The 23,468-nt window shown below is 32.1% G+C and overlaps 3 protein-coding genes across 3 annotated transcripts; 2 read left to right on the top strand and 1 right to left on the bottom strand.

Annotated features, from left to right (window-relative positions):
- Positions 1–1,751: 1,751 nt before the first annotated feature.
- On the bottom strand, positions 1,752–6,102 carry GLB1 (nitrogen regulatory P-II-like protein). The gene is given in 10 exon segments (XM_083077736.1): positions 1,752–1,923; positions 2,006–2,200; positions 2,202–2,233; positions 2,328–2,363; positions 3,230–3,299; positions 3,870–3,937; positions 4,391–4,478; positions 5,643–5,670; positions 5,784–5,829; positions 5,913–6,102. Coding segments are annotated over 10 exon segments (804 nt in total). The 3' UTR covers positions 1,752–1,872.
- Positions 6,103–6,330: 228 nt separating this feature from the next.
- LOC109797456 (dihydroorotate dehydrogenase) lies at positions 6,331–7,330 on the top strand. Its single transcript, XM_020357499.3, has 3 exons — positions 6,331–6,465; positions 6,667–6,741; positions 7,015–7,330. Exons 1-3 carry the CDS (start codon positions 6,340–6,342, stop codon positions 7,174–7,176), a joined length of 363 nt encoding a protein of 120 aa, XP_020213088.1. The 5' UTR covers positions 6,331–6,339; the 3' UTR covers positions 7,177–7,330.
- Positions 7,331–17,479: 10,149 nt separating this feature from the next.
- On the top strand, positions 17,480–22,129 carry LOC109797498 (boron transporter 1). Its single transcript, XM_020357552.3, has 12 exons — positions 17,480–18,097; positions 18,236–18,318; positions 18,424–18,616; positions 18,748–18,886; positions 19,028–19,193; positions 19,406–19,572; positions 19,672–19,845; positions 20,000–20,095; positions 20,168–20,305; positions 20,509–20,834; positions 20,937–21,204; positions 21,494–22,129. Exons 1-12 carry the CDS (start codon positions 17,994–17,996, stop codon positions 21,809–21,811), a joined length of 2,172 nt encoding a protein of 723 aa, XP_020213141.1. The 5' UTR covers positions 17,480–17,993; the 3' UTR covers positions 21,812–22,129.
- Positions 22,130–23,468: the final 1,339 nt, after the last annotated feature.

Here is a 23,468-nt window from a genome sequence, read left to right as displayed (position 1 = left end):
TCTTTTTATTTATTCAAATTTATCATAAATTTTTAGTTCAAATATTTTTAAATGTATAAAATTTTGTGTGTTAGATAATGTATTGTTATTGTCTCTCATGCTATAAATACTTTCTTCAAACTAGGTTCATTTAAATAGGAAAAGATGATGAGAAATTTTATAGTTTATTATAAATTATTTATACTTAAATATGTTTTTAATTCATTATATTTAAAATAAATTTTCTTTTTGTCAATTAAATTTAAAATTAATTTTTTTAAATTTTATAATTTAAAAATTAACTTATTTTAATCTCTAAAGACTACAAATAACACTATTTATAAGAGATAAATTAAATATTTGTGCAACACGTTTAATGTGATATTTTTATTAAAAAAACAATAATTTTAACATCACAAATTCAATTATGAAAAGGTTTTGTAAAACAAATTCACTAACAAAATTCTAATAAATAGATGAAAACAATTTTTTTTACTTCAAATTATATGAACTAAAAATAAAACTTAAATGATTAAAATTAGGCATGGCAATTTAACCCGTATCTGTGGATACTTGTCCTGATTTAGATGGAAAAAATTCGTGTTTATCGGGTTCGGGTTTTTCTCGATTAAAATCGGGGGCGGCGGTGAGGAAGAGGATGTTAATACCCACCCCGCCCCCGCCCTCACCCCGCTTAATGATATAATTAAAAAATTATTTTTATATATATATAAACCAAAATTAGAAATATTAATATGTAAAACTTTATATTATTTTATTTTTCTTTTATTTTTTTAAATTGTTCATATTTATTATAAACAAAAAAGAAAAAAAAATAGGAGCCGGGTGCGCAAACTCGAACCCCGCCAGAGGCGGGAATGAGGACCCAAATTTTATCCCAGGAGGGTATCGGGATCGGGGACAGGGCAGTTTAAATTTGCGAGAGCGGGGACGGGGAACGTAAAACCCACTCCCGCTCCACCCCGTTACCATGCCTAATTAAAATGTACTTTTGGTCTTTTATAATTATCGATCCATAATTTTGATTCTCCAATTTTTAAAATTACTCAATTTTAATCCCCTCTCACAATTAAATCATGATTTGACATTAATGTTGAGATGAATAACTTTGAAAGTGATGACTACTTCAATGAACTAATGATATGACATTACAATACTTATACATAAAATTATTTTTTATAATTGAAGTAAAAAGTGATGACTACTTACATGAACTAATGATATCACATTACAATACTTATACATAAAATTATTTTTTATAATTGAAGTAAAAATATAAGTAAATTATACATGATGAAACTATTAGAATCAACATAATAGTAAAAAATTAAAATAATATGTACATAATCTTATGTTCGAACTCGGATGATAAAAAAATATGACAATAAAGGTAAAATATTATTAATAAAATCTAAAGGCAATATCATAGATATTAATATCGTTCTTCAATCAAAATCTACATTTTGTTGATTTTCGTCACTAATATCATAATAATACTAACATAACAACAGGATGATAAAAAAATATGACAATAAAGGTAAAATATTATTAATAAAATCTAAAGGCAATATCATAGATATTAATATCGTTCTTCAATCAAAATCTACATTTTGTTGATTTTCGTCACTAATATCATAATAATACTAACATAACAACAACTAAGATTATCCTCAACAACAACTGAGATTATTCTCAAAAAGAAAAAAAATCTGATTCAATATAAATTTTAATTAGAGAAATTACACAAATACTTATGGCATTTGCCCTATATCTATATCATGTCATTAATTTTATTGCAACTCATACATCTTGCTGTCATCTGACATGGCAACAAAATGATTACATAAGTACACCAGATTGGTTTTTCCACGATCAAATATTACCAAGTTCATATTGACTATGAAGTAACTCAGCATTAGTTAACTGTAAAAAAAAAAAAAAAAATTCAGCATTTGTTAATTATTTTTTCACAATTTTCTTCACCACATAACTACACTACACTTACAATACTGTCTGTCATACATCTTCCAACAGCAAAGTACAAAATATTAAAAGCATAATACAGCATCGTAATGCATTCCAAATTCCACAGGTGACTAGGGAAAAGGAGAATGGGTGAGAGAACCATATGACAAATGCGGATGCAGATGATCTTTCGCTCCAACCAGTCATACAGAAGATAACATGTCACTTCGCCCCCCACTCATCCTCTCTGCCTGCTCCCCACGTTCACCTGAAAAAAATCAAATTCAAAACTTCTGTAGAAATTCTGACTGCAGAAAGTTATTCTTTTGTTATTTTGGCAATTCCTGGAGGAAAATGATTACCTGTCCGAATTCTTATGACATCTGAGACGGGGATCACTGCACAATCAAAGTTATATTAGAAATTTGATTCCAAATTGAGGCCATTACATATACTTATTGAATTTAGAAATTAGAGTTTAATTCATATTTTCTCAAAGTTTTCTGTTAAGAACTTGGGCAAGAGTAGACGTGTGCATCAATACTCAGGAGCATATATTTTGAACAAGATAATAATCCTTGAATCAAAAGATCACTCTTACGACTTACAAGTTCCTACGCAATCTAATAAATTAAAAGATTCAGTGAAAAGGGAGGAGTGGTACACGTGAAAGCAAAAAATATAATAAAGACAACGTCCTGTGTAAGTGTAACTCAAAAGGTCCATTTTCAATATTGTTGACTCCTAGACTGTAATACATCCGGTTGTTTTAAAACCGTGACAACTGAGAAGGATAGTTACAATATACAGAAAAAGAAAGATTTTCAGCTTGAAAAAGGAATTCATAAATTTTTCTCTCAGACTGCATAATCCATTTTAGTTTCTTTTTTTTTTTTTTCCCCTTTCAATTGATAAACCTTTTTATTCATGCCTAGTTGCTAGAAGAAATAACATATCATTATTGAAAATGAAATAGCTATTGAACACTAAATCTTATTTTCGCAAACCTTGTTGCCGTCATTGTATTAAAAAAAAAAACTATCCAGTTTCTGCATTTCAACACAAGGTTAACCTGTTTGCTCAGGACACCAAAGAAGGGTAATATTTGTACGAGAGAAAGAGCCTAACCGACTAAACTGGCGCATTAATATCCCTAGATTAGCACATAACATAATGATCAAAACACATACAAAATAAAGCTGCCAATAGACCAGTCACCAATGTATATATAATTCACATCAGATAAAGTAGGTTTAGGTCTTACAGAAAATTTTTCCATCACCAATCTCGCCAGTCCTTGCCTCCTCGATAATTTTGTCAATTACTTCCTCAACCTATTGACGTGTGGCAACATCAGGGAATGAACAATTTTGTTGGTCCTTAAGTATGGCTATGTTTCATTCTAGGGATGTCCAAAAATTATTGATTTGAAAAAAAATAAAATTGAAAGTGCTTATTGTAACTTCTCCAGCCATGTTCTTTGTGGTTACAAAAACAGTATTTTGTTTTTCTTTATTCTTTTTAAATCCAGAAAACATTAAGACAATGACCAGTCCTGTTACTGCATTAAGAAATTAAGAGAGACAAGTCGCAGAACAAAGCAGACCCAGTGCAAATGGAATTATCATGTTCATTAAAAATAAGTTTGTGCTTTTCTCTCTCCAATAGTTCTGGTCATGGAACTTGCGAAGATTCAAATCCCCATAGATAGACAACAGATTTAGAACCCATGAAATCTTTGGACCATCAGATACAATGGTTATGGACTTTATGACATTTATGAATAGTATTAAGCATTTTAAAATAAGTATAATTTGTTGATTTTTTGCAGAGAAAACGGTTATTTAGTGATTAAGGGCATACTGAAAGTGACAGTAACTGACAAATGTCTACTGTCTACATACCTGGTCCTTTCTCACTACTATTTCCATTTTAACTTTGGCAACAAAATTGCCTTCAGAAAATTCAGAGCCTGCGAAGAATACACTATTATTAGTAAAAGACAATGATGTATGTGAGCACATAACCTATATGCATAAAAGCGTGTATAGAACTCGAAGCCAATGGAAAAGAAAATGCATTTCTTGAACTACAGAATAAGTTACAAACTTGAAACATTGCTAAAGTTGGTTGGCCATGCAGGTATGGATGAAAACTGATTACCAAGTAACGATTAGTTTTGGAATGAGAAAAATGGAATGAAGACATGTAGGAAAACAGAAAAAACTCTTCTAAAGTGAGTTTGTTTGGGAAGTAATTAGTATTTACCCTCAAATTTTGGTGGGTTAATATCACAAAGCATTTTAAATTAAATTAAGGTGGATACACCATTACGTTACAGAGAAGCTCAACTTATAAGAGTCTTCTTCACGGGAAGACATATATTCAGTTTTTAACAACTTGTAGTCCGCTATGACTTACTTACCTCCCTGCCTCTCCTTTGAACCACCTTGAGCACCAAAGCCTTTGACATCAGATACAGTGACACCACGAATTCCCATTTTCAACAAAGCCTTCGAATCAAGAAAAATAAAATTTAGCACCAGCATACGCCAATAGAAATAAATTGGTAAATCTAATAGCACAAGGCCCACCTAGACAAATAGTCAACGACAACGAGCTATATAGGCCAAACCAATAATTATTCAAGAGAGAATGGAGTTGCTTTTTTCAAACACTGGCAATTAGGACAGAAGCAAGTTACCAATTCAACTAACCAAATGTGCGTTTTATTTGCCATTCAGTTAAGTTGAACTTGAATGATATGAGAGTAGGACTAGGATGCACGTCGGATGTGTTTTTGGAAAGTGGGAAATAGTGAAAGCAAACACACCCTAAATGACACAACTTTCGTTCCAAGGAAGATCATAATTAAAAGCCTCAACTTCTTTTGGCTAGTGAAGTGACTAGAACTAACAAGCACTCTTGAACTTGCACGAATTACCAAATTGCTAGAAATCTAGTGCTTAGCTCCACTTGAAGAAAGCACAGGTATCAAAGTGCAGGGCTATTGCGATAGTGCATTCAATTACAATACAGTGAAAACAACAGGATTCACCTTCCATTTTACATAAATAATGAATCAACCGTCGGTTTGGTCCATAAAGTATTATTATTTTCGTTTCCTAAGAAACCCTCAAAATTATAAAATTATATAAGTACAATCCTAAGTAACGAATATCCTATCAATTTAGTTAGTCTCTAATTTGATACATTTTAACAATTTTTAGAAACTAATTTGAAGAATTTTTTAATACTTACCGAACAACTTAATATCATTTTTAGTACTCAGGGGTTATTTATATAATTCTTTTAAGATTATTTAAAAGAGAGGATATTGTTGTAAGGAAAAATTTTGATGGTTTATTCAGTTAGTAATAAAAAGATTTAATTACTATTTTAAATAATTTGATGGTTTATTCAATATGAAATAAAATGATTTAATTACTATTTTAAATCCTATATATTCATGACTTTTAATCTATATAATTAAAAATAATTTATTTTAGTCTCTATTTATTTTTTTAGTCCTATAAAATAAAATAGACTAGAACGACTGAAAGAGAAAAAAAATAGTGTATATAAAACTAAATAAAGTATTTTTTATTTTTATAAAATTGTACTCACCGAAAGGTTAATTAAACCAAATGAAAAATATGGATCAAAAGATATCATACCGAAGAAACCTGAGCGACTCGCCATGGCCTGTTCCAGAGGAAATTCAACACAGCATATATAAAATGAGTGAATATATAAACAGGTAGCTACAAAAGCTCATTTTTGAGGCATAAAAAAAGAAAAGGGTTATAACTTGTAACCTGAGAATGGCTTCTACTTTGTAAAACTGGGATTCTGGAACATACCCTGGGAAAAGAGAACAAGTAGCAAATAACAAATTAAGTAATCGTATTGGTGGAGAAAAACATAGAGCATGCAGCTATTTGTACCCGGAACATTCTGGGCTCTGATCTCGGGAAGAATCGTAGCATTTTTTCTGCGTCTTAGACCCACATTGCGCTGAGGATAATCTCCAATGTCCCTGCGGATTAAGCTGGAGGAACACGCAATAGGCATTTCAGATTCTTTGAGCTGAAAACCCACAACACCGAGCACGTGCGTTCTGGCGATCGCAGCCATTACTTCTCCTCGGAATCACTCAGAGCTAAAGCTGCTTTTCAAGTTTCAACCCAAACAACAAATATCGGTTATTAATTTATTTACTTTCTCCGCTCTGCCGATAAAGTAGGCGAAGAGAAAGCCCAACCCAATGTAAAACGGGCCCGGCCCGGCCCAATTGGATAAGTAAGCGCAATGAAACGGCGTTGACGGTTTGCGATTTGGAAAAGGAAGAAAAATTGATTGTGTTCGTTGAAGATGAGTGATTTCGTGTACCGAATCAGTACGGCGAAGGAGTGGGAAGCGTTGCAGAGCGATGGATCCATTTTCGGTGGTGAACTTGACAAGTCTTCTGGTTTCATTCATCTCAGCAAGCTCGACCAGGTTAATTTCACGCTTTTCTAAATTTAACGGTTCGGTTCTTTGCTTAATTCTGATGATAAATTAGGTATAGGAATTGTTATGCGAGTTTATAGTTCCAATTGATTTTAGTGGTTTATGGGATTTGCATGCTTCGTCGAGATTGCGAAGCTCTCTAATCGAAATTTTCACGCTGTTGCTGAAAGACGAGTTATTATTTTTCAGGTTCGGTCAACACTCGAGAACTTTTTCTTGAACAGCAAGGTGGAACTCTACCTCCTTCAAATTGATGCTAAAAAGGTTTGCACCTAATTCGCTACTTTATTCAATGTCCTAGGGTTTTGATTGTCGTTTTGGTGAAATTAAGGTTCGTTAATAACTGCCAAACAAGCCCTTGGAGCTTCCGAGGCACAAATTATATACTTGTTAAGGTTTGAATGAGGTAGGACGAGAATGTTTAGACTCTCTCACTTGTTGAGAGAGAAAATTAGAACAGCTTCTTATTATGAGGCCACTTTATTTTATTGTCTAGCTAATAGAAATATTTCGTGTTTCTGTATAATATCCTCTCAGCTTGGCGATGGTTTGGTGTATGAAAATGTGGATGGTGTAAATAGCTTCCCTCATTTCTATGGGCCATCTCGAAGCTTTGTCCCTCTCCCTCTTGATGCAGTAGCAAAAGCAGAGAAGCTCACTCTCTCAAATGGTCGATTCAATTGTAGCTTGCTTGATTAAGTATTCTTTGTATTCACTATCCAGTGTGTAGCGTGAATGCTTGTTGCCTATAATCTATCTGAGTATCTCTGTAATGGATAAACCAAACCTTAATCCTTTCTTAATAAAGGAGATGGATGCTGTAATGTTACTGTTTGAATCCTACGTTGCTTTACATTCGGTGTTTATTATTTTTTTAGGGATAAAATATGATTCTGCTCCCTCAAAATACAAAATATTTTTGAAATTTTAGTTTTAATCCGGATAAGAGTTTAATCCAATTTTAGTCACTACATTTTTACAAGACATGTGAATTTACTATTTAAAACTAAAGATATATTAAATTTTTATACGGACTAAAACTATCTTTTCGAATTATTTTGAAAGATAAAAACATATTTTTACCCTATTTTTCACATACTTCTATCAATCATATTCTACCTTTTCTTTTTTTATTTTTTACTCTAATTATACCTCCTCTCTCTCCCACCATTTTCATCAGGTTTGCCAACGCAAAGTTGCCTACCTAAATTGATCACTTGCAAAATTCCATTGCTTGCAAAATGAAGATTAGACCCATGAATCACACATTGTTAACAGTTAGAATGGCAGAGCGTGGGTACATGGAAATCATAGTGCAATGGCTGGGTCGCTGAGGATGCATTCCCTAAGTTGGTAGTTATGCAATTAACATCACCACAATTGTTAAGGTTTTCCATCATATGACATCCTTGGGCCGGGATTTTCAGATAATCCCTAATTGACTCCTGTACAAGTGGGTGGCCTGCAGACCTTGTGTAGGTGTGTCTCTTTTCAAGAAATTCATGGAAATGAAAATCACCTGGGTGCAATTTATATATTTGGCCATTATAGCAAGCTTTGCTTTTTAAATTGTTCCAGGTTACTTTTTCCAAGCAAAGCCAAATATCTCCTTGGTTTGCTTAGTAGAATTTTTGAGACATTTTTCCCCTCAAGGAGCTTTTGGAGATAAAATGCTTACTTTAATGTCAGGAAGGATGCTGATATGATGTGCAAGTATTCCATCATCTTCCCTAAGGTTCGGTTGATAGTAAATGAGATCAATTTAAATATTTAATTATCAAACTAAGCTGTAAAAATTGAATTATAAGGAACTATAGGAAAATATTAACGAGGGACCAAAATACTGAAAGTAGGGTTTTGTCATTAGGATATCACTATATCAGTTCGCTTTTGTGAAAAGCAATTACAGGCCGAATGTTACTCGTCGTAAAGAAGGTTTTTACTCTTGCAACGCATAATTAAAGTACACACAAGTTGAATGAGATATAAATAAGAGGTTGTTAGATGAATAAGATGTGATAAGTCTTTGGCATTAAATCATTCAAAATATAATGATGATAATTTCTTTGATGAATCTGTTGATACAACGCTAGTAGAACATATATCTATATGGAGGTGGAAAAGAAAAATCTATATACACGACACCCATCCCAAAGAACTTGCATTACATTCTAGGGTGATATGGTTCCGGTTTGAACGATCTCTTAATAAAGGAATTCACAGTATCTGTTAGAACTTAGAACAGAATTGCATATGGTGAGCATCCATACATTCCATCAATGATCAAGTATTCAAGTACCCCCGCATTGCCAACTACATATGTATATAATTTAGATGTTGGCCAAGCATAAGTACTAAAAACTGCATGTGCGACTGATACATTTGAAACCGTGGATTAATTAGTTAAGAGACATTATTTATACAATAAATTTTACAAATTTTATAATTAATTTTTCTTTCTGTCTCTCTTCACCGTAACTCATATCACCCATTTTATCTCACCCTTTTCTCTCTTTGTTAAAAAAAAACACTAAACTAAACTAAAAAAAATAAACAAAATTGATGAAACAATATAATTTTTCATTACTTTGATTCACTTTGGTCTGGTATAACCGTTTTTTATTATCACTGACTGATTTTGAAGATTCATTGATGGCTTGTTGTGGGCATGGGATTGAGTTGCCCTAAAATAATTACAACGTCAATATAACACGCGACCAGTACTCAGATTACTATAATATGGGAACTGACAGTGTAGCATGTCATTGTTCTGAGCATAATGATTGCTCCGCAAAATTTTGTGACAAGTTGCCAGGGAAGGATTATCGTTAATTACTTTGATTCAACAATCGCCACCAATAAATAAAATTTTCAATTTTACAGCACTCTTCGTGTTGAAAAAAATGGCAAACTTATCTCTGATTCACGCGCAAGATCACATGCACGAGCTAAAAATAAGCAGAAAAATTCAAACACTCTTATCCACCATTAATAAAGTAATTTAATGTTATTGAAAATAAAAATATTTTTGACTCCTTAATCACACGCGCACTACAACAGTGCCTGCAAGAGTCATTCACATGAGCACAATATTATTTCTTGTTTATCTCTTTAAAAGTGTAAAGCAATTATATGTTATTGGTTTTAAGTAATGTAGAACTTCATTCTTTTAAAATACATTACACATATATAAACACTTTATTATGGAATTTTTAGAGTTTTTTTAAATTGTAGGAAAAATATACCAAAACACATAAAATTATTATTTGTTATTATTATATATGGTATTTTTTGTATTACATTTCCGTTTTCAATTATTCCTTGTTGTATGCGTTGCTTTTTTCCTCCTTTCGACACGTGTAACCTCACGTTAGCAACTATGTGGGCATAATCTAGTAATATGATTGGATAGGGTCAATCTATTGGTCTAGAAACACCTATAAAATGAAAAACATTGTAGGGTATGGGCTTGAGTACTCGAATGAAATCAATATCTTTACTTGTGAGGTTGAGGATGGAAGTACAAGAAAAAGAGATATGTAAAATCAATGTTGGGAAGAAGTTGAAAAAATTAGGTCAATGGGAAGTTCTACTTTGATAAGTTGGTGGTCTTTTGTCCTTTGGTTGGAAATGGAGGTGAATCCAGAGGAAGGAAGACCAATTGATGTTGATGATTCAAATGGAAACACTACTTGTTATAGCTCTCTCTTATTGGCATTACCTTTGTCCAAGGAAGGAATATTGGTTGGCTTTTCCTAATTTCGCCAACTTCATCATGTAATAAGTGCTCCCTTCCCTTTCGTTTACACTTTTACGTGCAATTTAAGCCACACAGGGCGTTGCTAAAGCGTTCAATTCCTAATGATTAATTACCACTAAACTGGTTTTGTCACATGTTAAGAGGAAACCGATCCATTCAACTAGGATTTTGTTTCAAAAATTTATAGCCAATCTAATCGCTGATCATAACACGTGGAAAGGTAAAAGAAATCTACACATATATTCGAATATGCTTTTCTTCAAAACTACTCATTAGTCTTACTTGGAAGTTCTTTTGGGAACTGGGAATGGAAGTACCTCAAAGAAAATTTGGGTGGATTTCTTCTCCCTTCTAGGATCTCTAGCATGTTACTAGCTACACCTAATCTGTGATTTTACTATTATTATTTTTTAAATAAGAAAAAAGGGACCATGAAAACTAATTATGAACAAAAATATTGCATTCTCCCAGTCATTCAGATTAAGAGCATAATATAGAGGCAATGTCGGGAGCTCAGGTTTTAACTTTTGAGAACAAAAGTCATTGGACGGTTAAATTATATTCTGAATATTAAGGTAGTGAAAGAAATTGGTGAAGGTTGTAATCACAGATTAGGCCATATATAAAGAATCAAATAAGCAAGCGATCGCTTCATATAAGCCAAACATAAAAAGTAAAATATGTGATTACTAAGTAATCTTTCAGCTGCAATTAGTCACGAGCTCTAACAATTTATTTGTTTTTATTAATTTGATTTTTCTGGACGCGTGCTTTTTACATTGTTCAGTTACCAATAGCTTTCAAAGAGCAACTTGCGAAACTTATTTTACTTAAGCTGCCAATCGATATCTTTGTCGCGTTAGGAATGGATAGCCATGTATTCATCTCTTTGGCGTTCGGTATGGACTGTTGATTGAGAATGAGAAATTAATTGGGTATCGGAGCTTTTGGTACCATTTTTCTGAAACTGGTTTCAGCAATTTTGTCCAACTTTTATTAAAAAAATAAAAATAAAATTGTCCAACTGAATGAAGCAGATAGGGTTACTTCAGAAGATGCATGTCAACTAGTACGATATTATTTTAAGTGATATCGAATTGAGTATTCAACATTCAGTTACATTAAATATATATTTAAAAATAGAGTATTTTCGTTAATAATAATTTCATCTATTCAGTAAAAAAATAAAATTGTTTCAAATAAAAATATTTGGTCTCTATATATAAAATAGAGAAAGATTATAGATGGTATGTATACAGTTGAAAACATTTTTTTTTTCAGGGTGTTTCTTTTTGTAGAATGTCAAAAACATTAATTCTTTCTAATATTTTATTTATTATTGATTAAAATTTATTAAAAATTAAAAATTTTGTGATCTCGTATTTTATTAAACAAAAATTAAAATCCCTAAAATTTCATAATTAGAGTTCATCCCCAAAATTTATTCTTTTTAACCAATAGTATAAAATATTATTAGGAGAATGTTAAAGGAGAGTATTATTAATATTTTTCTTTCTTGTTTTATCGAAAATACAGCAAGTTACTTCCGAAGTCATTACATCTGGTTATAGTATTTATGGATTCAAGGTAAAAATAAGAGATAAGTACCTTTAATGTACGATATTCTAAAATATATATAAAAAAATAAAAAATAAATAACACCTTATTTTATTTAAAAATATATATTTTATTAATATTACATATGAATAATTTTTGTTGTACTAATTGAAATTTTGAACCTCATTTGAAAAAGATAATAATAAGAATTATAAACAAAAGAAGAAAAAAAAGCAAGTTACAAAAAGGAATAAAAATTAAATCGCATTTAAACCTTTGAAATTCAAAATAGGGTTTTTGCACCATGCATCGGTGTTTTAGTTGTGATGTAGGATGTTACTGAATATTAATGAGTTGTTACTGAATATTGTCAGCACACCAAGTCTTTAAGAGATATTAATGAGTTGTTAATCTTTTTGTTATATTTTACTTTTAATACTAATATTTAGAGAATTTCTTTTCATTTTTTTTTAATTATGCTTAACGGTAACATTCGTCTAATATATGTTCTTGAAGTTATCATAATAAATTACTGTCCTCTGTTTATAAAAAACTTTCATATTATCGTAGTTTGTACTCTTTATTCTTCAATATAGCTATAACATTTAATAACCGATATAATTTATGATGAATTTTTTTTTTCTCATAAACATGATTCATATAATGTGTTAAAATTAACAACTAAAAATTAATTTATGTTCACAAAATATGATTTTTACTAGTTATAAATATTATTTTAATATAGACAGAAATTGAATCTACAAATATTAAATTGACCTCTGTGTCTCAAGACAATATAAAATCTAGTTGAATACAAAATAAAAATACTTTTAAGAGTTTTTTTACTCAATTTTTTTTGGTAGAGAAATCTTATGAAAGCTCTTCCAAGCTAATATCTAAACAAACTAGTTAAATCTGTTTGGTTTTCCGATTGATAGGCTGCAATATGAAACGTTCTGTTGAAATGAATAATTTATTTTCTTCTACAAAACGTTGTCTTGTTGGAATGAGTTTGCATGTAAGACACTTCTCAAGATGACATGACAGGCGCATAGAGAGTCCATATATGCAAATAGAGTATGACTGTATGAGCACCAGGGTTTGGTATTTGATGAGTTATATGATTATGAGGAATAAGAAAAATATAGCTACACAATTAGTTAACCAGCTAGACTGAAAAAGAAAAGGTGAAAAAAATGAAGTAAATTAAAATAAGTTGATTTATAGGGAATTGAAACCTAATTTAGTGAATTAACGATCACACAATAGAATGGACCTACCACTTTGTCAATGTTGTTGAACTTCACATTAAATAGGTTTGCTTATTCGCCTTTATTTGCCTTTGACATCTTCAATCATGTGTAAGACTCGAATAAAGTTTTGTGCTCGACAAAATCATTTCAAGCCTATAGCAACAATTATAATGGAGGAAAACTACTTTAGATGCCAAGTTTTTGTGTTCATATGAACCTTCCCCAAATTGTTACGTTAGGTGTGCGACTGTTAGCAATAATGGCTCGCTATTTATTTTCTTTAATCATTGAGATGAGCTTCAAAGTGTGTGTGAAATATACTAGTTTAAGAAAAACAAATTGTGGACGATAATATTCGTTCTTGCACATAATAAACAATGATACAAAAATTTGTTCTGGAATGCTTTATTACCATAGGTTCATTATTGCAATATGTCTAATATTAGTTCAACTCGTAATCATTGATAATAAAATTCTTAGATTCTGAACCATATAATGCACAACGCTTTAAACAAAAGAAACAATTAAATTAGCAAGGTTGTTACTGGATAGTGCGATACAAGGTTTCAATCTTTCTGATCATATAAATTAGGGCACAATAAACATCTTTTGAGGTCAACATTCGAAAAGATGTTTTAGATATTCTTATTTATTATAATTAAATTGAAATATACTACGGTAATGTTTATATATATATATACATATATATATATATATATTTAATAATAATACAATTGAAAAAATACATATAAAAAAATAATTATCACTACAAGTAATATTATATATAATGACATACAAAAAATGTTATTATTGATATAAAATATATAAATATAAATTTATTTAATATATAATTATATATAATTTTAGTATTAATTTTAAATAAAATTTAATAACTGTCATTATAATCTATACGTTTAATAATATTATATCACTATTGAATATAGCTATCCTTTATTAAAATATTATTTATCTATTATTCTAAAATGTAACAATTTTACATTTATGTTCCTTTTTATGCAAGCAGTTTTTATTTATGAACTTTTAATGTTTTCTTTAGTTAATTAAGTATCTAAGTAAAGGATATTTTTAAATTTTATTACTTTAATCAATATTCACTTCTTTTTATCAATATTAAATATAATGATGACTATAAATCATTATGATAATATTATTTTATTGACTAATTAAATTTTGTTTTATAATTAAAAAATTCGTATATTCGACTTTAATATATATGTTACATACAATTGGTGCAATTTATTTACGAGATATTCATACAATTGTACAATTAAAAAATCTGTATATTCGATATATATGTTACATACAATTGGTACAATTAAAAAATCTGTATATTCGACTTTAATATATATGTTATGTACCGGAGAGAACACGTGCTGTTATGTCAGACACCCACACGAGCTGAATCATGCCTATGTAAACCTTGACGTTAGCATCGGCTCGGCATACATCCGAAGGATGAGAATAGTCTACTAGCAAATATCGGCTCGGCTGAAGGCCGATGCAAACAACACCATGATGCATCTCCGTACACTACGTATCGGCTCGGCCAAACGCCGACCAAGTAAGATAACTGAATAAGCATTTGTCGGCCCGGTCAACAGCTGAAGACGTGCAACTTCCCAAGCTTTAGCCTGTCGGCTCGGCGATGTGTCGAAAGGTTAAACAGATTATAGTACAAATCACAGTTAACAAGGATAAGCGCATGATTAAGACATGATTAGCTGATTAGCATTGTATTACCTAATTTGGTAAGTGTCAGAAAAGGCCCACCATGGCCAAGCCCATGTCAGGTATTATAAATAGGTCGCACGTAACGAGGTACGTCACTATTCATTATTAATTCTAGAAAATCGTACTTGTCCTGACTTAAGCGTCAGAGTGCTTTTTGCACTCCCCCTTTCAAAGTATCTACCTGAAGCTCCTGTTCGACCTTATGTGCCCTCGTACAGGTACATGTTACATACAATTAGTACAATTTATTTACGAGATATTCACTTTCTTGTGCTTTCAAAACGTGAGTCGGTGAGGTTTAGATAAGACTGACAAGAAATAGGAATAAATATGTGAAGAGTAAAAATTAGAAGTAAATCTGAAAAGATAAAGCATTAAAGTTCACAACACAAGATAAAATAATAATAAAAAAAACACGCAAAGGAACAAGTTATGGGAAATTATTAGCACTTGCATATTATTATTTTTTAATTAATATAAAACTTATTCAATTTGTCTTATCCAGATAAGATTTATTCAAATGAAACGCAAGAAAACAACTTATGCAAACGTGAAATGTTAATGGTGTTGACCAATAAGCATCTTTTTACTCCTTTTTGCAGAGAATGAAAGTTGGGCAGCACAACAACATTATCTGCTTTGAATAGTGAAAGTTTGCTGAGCCCGAAAAGCCCAATGCTATTTGCATAATTAAAAAGCCACCAAATTTAGAGAACAAAAACAAAATAAATTATTTTATATGGGCAAGTTGCAAATTTTTTGATCAACGACAAGGAATCTCTCATTAGAATTGGAGTTTGTTACAGAACTCGGGTCATGTTCGTGCATGAATCCATTCATGACCTAGCTATAAAGCCTAAAGCTGTTAATACTACTGCTTTATTAATACGTCTAAAACTGTTATTGGTCCATACCATTGCATGATACGACATTCTAAACATTAAATATATGTCACTCAATGTTCTACAATATTATAGTACTCCATATCATTGTTATTCTTAATAAATTAAAGAATTTTTTATTGTAAACATTTTGTTTTTGCTTTTGCGACATAATCGTGTAGCTATTATTTGTTTTTAAATTCAAAGCTTGCATGGTACTTCCTTTTTATTTCATTTTAATAATAAATTATAAAAACAACTAATAATTCATAAACATGTATGAATAGTTAATTAGAAACTCAATTTTGTTATATTCCCAAATTTCATGTATTTTATACATTTTTCATTTTTTTTTAAAAATGACAAAAATATAAATCAGTTCTGTCAATGACTAGTTGAATATGAATTGAGTCATCTTATCTCATTTTATTAAAAGAAAATAATGATAAAAAAGAAATGTATTACCATGATTTTTCTTTTTCATCACGTTGTAATTAATTGTTTTATGGAAGTCAAGGTTTTTCTCTTTATGAGTGAAATCAATTGATGTTCAATGGTGTAAGGAGCTCTGTATAAAACAAATCGTAATTGGAGTATTAAAGCATTTACAACGCAAGAGAAGGCTAATATCCCGGAAGAAACTGTATATGCATGACAGCATGAGTTGTCAAACTTCGAAAGCCACATGGGGAAAATATATATTATGGGGCTTTGTTTTAGGCTTTCAATATGCTGTTGAAATTTCCAATATTCAGTTCAGAACAATTTGAAGACAAGTTTGATACATAAAGAAGTTCAATATTGTTTGTGTTGAATTTAAAAATCTATTCATAAAAATTATCAACATTTTTTTAATTTTTTATACAGAAGTGGTTCCGTTATTTTTTCTTTTCTTGATAAGATAGTGGTAATGAAATTTAAACTCATAATATAATAAGTATACCTTTTAGAGAGAAAGGTTATGTGTAACTTAGTTTACAATAAATTTATTAATTTTTATAATAATTATTTTAAAAATTACATCAACTAATTAGTTGATAGAATAATTCTTTTTATACTGATAATGTATAACTATTAAATCTTAAATTTTAAAATAATTAATATAAAAGTCAATAAATTTGTAATTAATAACGATTTGTAATCGGATGAATAAGATAATATAAAATCTTTTTTGTATAATGTATACAATATTTTTCTAAATTTATATTGATAAATCTTTAACACATATTTTGAAGTAACTGATCATATATAAAAAATGAAATGAGATTTACATAAACTTTTACCGTATTAAAAAAAAAAATGTGTGAATTGTTAGCATTTGACATTGGTGGTGATGTTAGTCTAATACATTCTTGAACTAAAAGCAAGCAGAAGCAGTCATCTACTGAGCCAGGCAAATGGATCAAAAAATCGAAGATCAATAAAGAAATATGATAGTCAACTACATGGGTTGGTATATACTCAAGGAGCCATGAGGGATGATCTCGCATCTCTTCCCACTAGAGTTTTGAGTTGTATTATCACTACTTGAAAGTTATGATATGTTTTTAAAATCAGTAAGCTTCGGTTGACTACTCGATTTAATTACCACGACTTTATAAACATTATCTTGTAAGTTAAGGACGGCATGGCTCAAGTTACTTTCTGTAAAGGATTCAATTTGTACTTCTTTTTATAAATTCTGCATTTTTATTGAAAGATCCCACACCATTCAGTGTGGGACCTGATTATTGTCGATGCTGACTTTTGGCATAAAAGCATTGAAGGACTATTGATGATGAAGCTGGAAAGATTGGACTGATCTGTATTTACATTTTACGAGCCAGTGCACACAAAGTGCTTTCCACACCAAATCTACCTTCATCTCCTTCTCCTTTTGCTTCCTTTTCTAAAGCTTATAAATACTCTCTCCCCACACATTGTTGTTATTAGGAAGCACTCGAGAAGAATACAATACAAGTTGCTCTTTTCGTGGTGCTAGCTAAGCTAGACAATACAAGTTTACAAACCCTGCTTTTGGTACAGCTGGCTTCTTGGCATATTCACACCATTGAATCTCTCACTCTCCCATATGTCTCTTGAGGCCAAACGGCACTATTCATGCTACCTTGTTTAATTTACCCCCACATTCTTCTATCTCCCTTCCTCACTTTGCTTCTCATTCATATCTAACCAAAACAAACTGAAAACAAGAAAAACATGTAAACTATACAAATATACATCGTTGGTTTCTGATTACCAGTGTTAGTCTCAGTGGCTGCCTTTGAAGGCCTATATTGATTCCCTTAGACCCTTTTTGGTGGGGAGAAAGATATGGAAGAAACATTTGTACCCTTTGAAGGGATCAAGAATGATCTGAGAGGAAGGTTGATGTGCTACAAGCAAGATTGGTTGGGTGGAATCAAAGCAGGTTTAAGGTATGTATGCATGCTGATATTGTTTTGCCATTAGTGGGGTATGTACTGAAAGATTTTAATGTTTCTAGGCTTCAACCAATGGTATTCAAATTCAACAGACATATAAATAAGTTTCACAATTTTTGCTTCCCTTTACAGGATTTGGGCCCCCACTACATACATATTCTTTGCTTCCGCAATACCTGTCATCTCATTCGGGGAACAACTAGAGCGAGATACTGGTACTGAATATTCTAACTTGAATAGATTCTTCTTTTTCTTGAGAAAAAAAATAGTAGTAGAGGATATAGTCCTTCTCACAGCTTGATGTTGTTTTGCCCTTGCAGATGGTGTTCTAACTGCAGTTCAAACATTGGCTTCCACTTCAATATGTGGCATTATACACTCAATCCTTGGAGGTCAACCTTTGCTGATTTTAGGAGTGGCAGAACCTACCGTGATCATGTACACATTCATGTTCAATTTTGCAAAAGAGAGACCAGAGTTGGGCCGGAATATGTTTCTGGCATGGACTGGATGGTGATTAAGTCTTTATTTATTTATTTTTCTCAATGTTTTCATGTGGAGACCCTGATGCAATTGTTTTCTAGTACAACTCATCGTAATGTGGTTAACATTGTCCTATTTTCTTTTATAACTTGATTTTGTAGGGTATGTGTCTGGACTGCACTGTTGCTATTCTTACTGGCCATCTTAGGGGCTTGCTCTATAATCAACAGGTTTACACGTATTGCTGGAGAGTTGTTTGGCCTACTTATTGCAATGCTCTTCATGCAACAAGCTATTAAAGTAAGAACAGTTATCAAAGTTTACCTTTGTCATTCATTCTTTCCAATACACACTATCAACAATGTTGTTACGATATATTAGTACCTGAATTAAGACACTTTTTCCAAATTCATTTAACATCCTAATGATATCATTGTTCAGGGACTCGTGGATGAGTTTCGTATACCAGAGAGAGAAAATCCAAAATCAATTGAGTTTATACCTTCATGGAGATTTGCTAATGGGATGTTTGCTTTAGTCCTCTCGTTTGGCCTTCTCCTCACTGGATTAAGAAGCAGAAAGGCTAGGTCATGGCGTTATGGTACTGGTAAGTGTTTGTCTTCTTATTGGAAAAATAAAATAAAATAGAGTTTAGAAGTGACCTTACATACCCATTTTATATAGTTAAATTAGTTTCAAACCCACATTCTCATAGGCTCTAATACCATGTCATAAACTAACAATCCCATATAGTTACTATTAGGTGAAGACACGTTGATGATTTTCTATTACATCTCTAACTCTGTGATTCTATTACAGGTTGGCTTCGCAGCCTAATAGCTGACTATGGTGTGCCACTTATGGTCCTAGGTTGGACAGGTGTGTCCTACATACCAGCTGCAAGTGTTCCACATGGTATCCCAAGGCGCTTGTTCAGCCCAAATCCATGGTCACCGGGTGCATATGAGAATTGGACTGTTATTAAGGCATGTAAATTACAAGTTCTCTAATTGTCCTTGTTTACTAACAATCTTGGCTTGAAAAGAAAATATATATTGTACTGATTCGTTAATTGTTATGAACAGGATATGGTCCAAGTTCCTGTTGTCTACATAATCGGAGCATTTATCCCTGCAACCATGATTGCAGTGCTTTATTACTTTGACCACAGTGTGGCATCCCAGCTTGCCCAGCAGAAAGAGTTCAATTTGAGAAAGCCATCTTCTTACCATTATGACTTGCTCCTTTTGGGTTTTTTGGTAAGCCAGTCTTCGTGTTCCTTCCTAGCTTCAGATTTTAGCATTGAACTTTAATTTGTTGTATTAATACTTACTGAATAAGTTCTTCATGCCTATTAAACTTATATTTAATAATTCTTTTTCTAATGGTAAAATTCATTATTGTTGATGGAAGACCTTAATGTGTGGCCTTATTGGAATTCCTCCTTCAAATGGAGTCATACCACAGTCTCCAATGCACACAAAGAGTCTGGCAACTCTTAAACATCAGGTAAATCAAGTTAATATCTAATTGTTAGCATTTTATCAAATTTTCTCACTAAAAATGACAACGGTGGTACAGTTGCTTCGTAACAAACTGGTGGTAGCCGCACGAAAAAGTATGGGGAAGAATGCTAGTTTAGGACAGTTATATGGCAACATGCTAGAAGCTTACCATCAAATGCAGACGCCTCTTATTTACCAGGACCCCTCTGCTAGAGTAAGTCTTCTAACTTCTTTTCTTCTCTCACAATAATAAAAACCATTGATTAATCACTGTTTAGTGTTTAGATACCAATACAATAAAAAATGATACCACTGAACAATTCCTGCTTTGGCCATAGTAAACCTTATTATCTATATATACCTCAAATCATTAACATATGACATGTTGCTGTTTATGTCACATATTATTATGATCAGGCACAAGGACTAAAAGAACTTAAAGAATCAACCATTCAAGCGGCTACTAGTATGGGAAACATGGATGCTCCAGTAGATGATACTGTATTTGATGTTGAGAAAGAAATAGACGACCTTCTACCTGTTGAGGTAAAGGAACAGCGTCTCAGTAACTTGCTTCAAGCAATAATGGTGGGAGGATGCGTTGCAGCCATGCCTGTACTCAAGAAGATCCCAACCTCAGTCCTTTGGGGCTACTTTGCCTTCATGGCCATTGAAAGTTTGCCAGGAAACCAGTTTTGGGAAAGGATCCTATTACTCTTCACTGCACCAAGCAGAAGATACAAGTAAAAACAGCATTCTATTTCTTTTAGTTTTATCCTTGTGGTGTTCAATTCAATCCTCTACTTCATGCCTCTTATGATCAACAATTTCTTCGTTATGTGCAGGGTGCTTGAGGATTACCATGCAACTTTTGTAGAAACAGTTCCTTTCAAGACAATAGCAACATTCACCATTTTCCAAACCGTTTATCTTCTTGTATGTTTTGGACTAACATGGGTTCCTATTGCCGGGGTCATGTTTCCTATGATGATTATGCTCTTAGTTCCAGTAAGACAGTACTTTCTCCCCAAATTTTTCAAAGGGGCACACCTTCAAGACTTGGATGCAGCAGCTTATGAAGAACAAACAGCTTTACCATTCAACCTTGCAACAGTATGATTTCTTATCCAACAAACTTGGCTTAAATTTATGAAACAACAAAACTTAGATACAGTCGTAGTTCTATAAGTGATCACAATACTTTTTTTTATATATTAGAATTGGAGATTCATTTTAGTAATTCACATAATATAGGTTTCCATTAAAGATTAACATAATTTTGACTGAAGAACAGTACCAAAAATACTTATGAAAGTTTAGTCATAAATATTCACATCTGAGTCATTGTTGTATATATTTTTGTGGATGCACTTAATTATAAACTATATAACTGTCCTAACAGCAATCAGAGTTTGGAGGTGGTGCTACTCAAGTTGGAGAAGGTGAGATCCTTGATGAAGTTATCACTAGAAGTCGTGGTGAGTTTAGGCACACTAGCAGTCCAAAGATCACAAGCTCAACCCCAACACCAGTAACTGATCATAAAAGCCATTTAAGTCCACGTCTCTCGTTTAGTTCTCGATTGGGAGAACTCAAAACTGAGCAGAGTCCTCGGTCTGGTGCAAGAGGTTCCCTCAGTCCAAAAGCAGGAGAAGTGAGATTATCGAATCTGGGAAGAAGTCCTCTTAATCCGGACTCAAAGCATCAGGACCACAACTAATAATTAAACATAGAACATTGCAGTTTTATGCCTTAGAAGGATTACTTAGGAGGCTTATTTGCTGTTGCACTTCCATTTTTAGTTTTGCTTGTCGTGTTTGTAACTTGTAAAGTCCTTTCTTTCCCTGTCCCATATACGGCAGATTAATATGTAACCAAAGTGTGGCGCTTTCTTATGTCAATTGTATTAGTGAATGTTACTATACTATATTTGTGCAAATGTATATCAGCATCACATGTTTGTTTCAATAAATTGTGACTAGTTTGAGTCTTGTAATACTTCAGATGGGTATATACTACAACTGGATTTTGTGGTTCACATCTCTCTATCGCTTAGTATGATAATATCTCTGCCTTCAAACTCGTAGAAGCACCTACAAATTTCCATACAAATTATTATGACATGTAGATCAAGTTTTATTAATTTTTTTTCGTAAATTAAAAACTTAGCTACATATCAAGTAAAAATTGAACAAGACCATGAACATCTAATAGTTTCAAACCATACACAATAATTCTTCATCAACAAAACATACACAAGTGAACTTAACATTACATTTTAATCCAAAATATCAATTTGTTATAATTGGATCATTCTCATTTATATATTATTCAACGTACTCATTTATATTTAATGTAGTACTTCTCATTAACACTTGCATACCAACACCTTAAAACTGTTATTGTTGGGAATCCTTTATTGGAAATCCTTTATTCCTTGAAGACCATTATTGGATTACTCACATCTACATATGTTTAATCCTGCAATCTTCACATTCAAAATGTTCAGTCTTTTAGTGTGAGAGATTTGTGTTGGAAATCATGCATTGGCTAGTGGAATAATCACATTAGTATATATAAATGAAGGATAAGACTCACATTCTTAATCTATCACGGCTATGTACATTGATGTTGTTAATCTATCACGGCTAAGTACATTGATGTTATTCCGGTGTAATTAATATTATCTGATTTCTAAGCCATAGCCAATAGCATGGCATGCAAATGAAAGCATGCGAGTGTTGTTTATGTAGTGTTTGTGTGCGTGGACAAACTTTTGTGGCAACCTTTTTTGTGATAGGCATAGCAGTGTCGTAAACTGAAGAAGATTCATGCTCTTATTGGTGGTCAAAATGACCATCATTACAACATGAAAACAAGACCGCACTTGGCAGAAGAGTTTACTAGGAAAAGGGGCTTTAAGAAGAGAGGGCGAAATAAAGCAAAGAAGCAATGTTGAGCAAAATCGATTTCCCACCGCATATCCAAATAAAAAAGAAGAGGTAGCTAGCTACATCCACATTGTCAATTTCAAGCAAGCGTGGAAGAGCGAACAATGCTAATGTTTTATGCTATTCTACTATTCCATGGTGGGGTTCATTCATTCATTCATTTTGTCTAAAGAGGTTACATCTCTGTCTAATGATTCCAAAATCTCTGTCGTTTGAGTACAAATCAGCAAAAAGCTACAAAATAATAACTTAGCTAGTTAGCATCGGGTTAAATAGACAAAATCTCTGTTGGGTGAGGAATTAAACCAGAATTGGATTATTCAAGAAATGACACCTCAGTTGACCATGGACCACTACAAGAAGCTTTACAGAATGTGTAAGTTTTCAAAAATCATTTGACACTAACCCTGTCACAAATTGTGGCCA

The sequence above is a fragment of the Cajanus cajan genome, chromosome 6 (genome assembly GCF_000230855.2).
Source record: "Cajanus cajan strain Asha chromosome 6, NIPB_CcT2T_4, whole genome shotgun sequence".
Taxonomy (NCBI): domain Eukaryota; kingdom Viridiplantae; phylum Streptophyta; class Magnoliopsida; order Fabales; family Fabaceae; genus Cajanus; species Cajanus cajan.
This window is presented reverse-complemented; position numbering and strand designations above follow the sequence as displayed.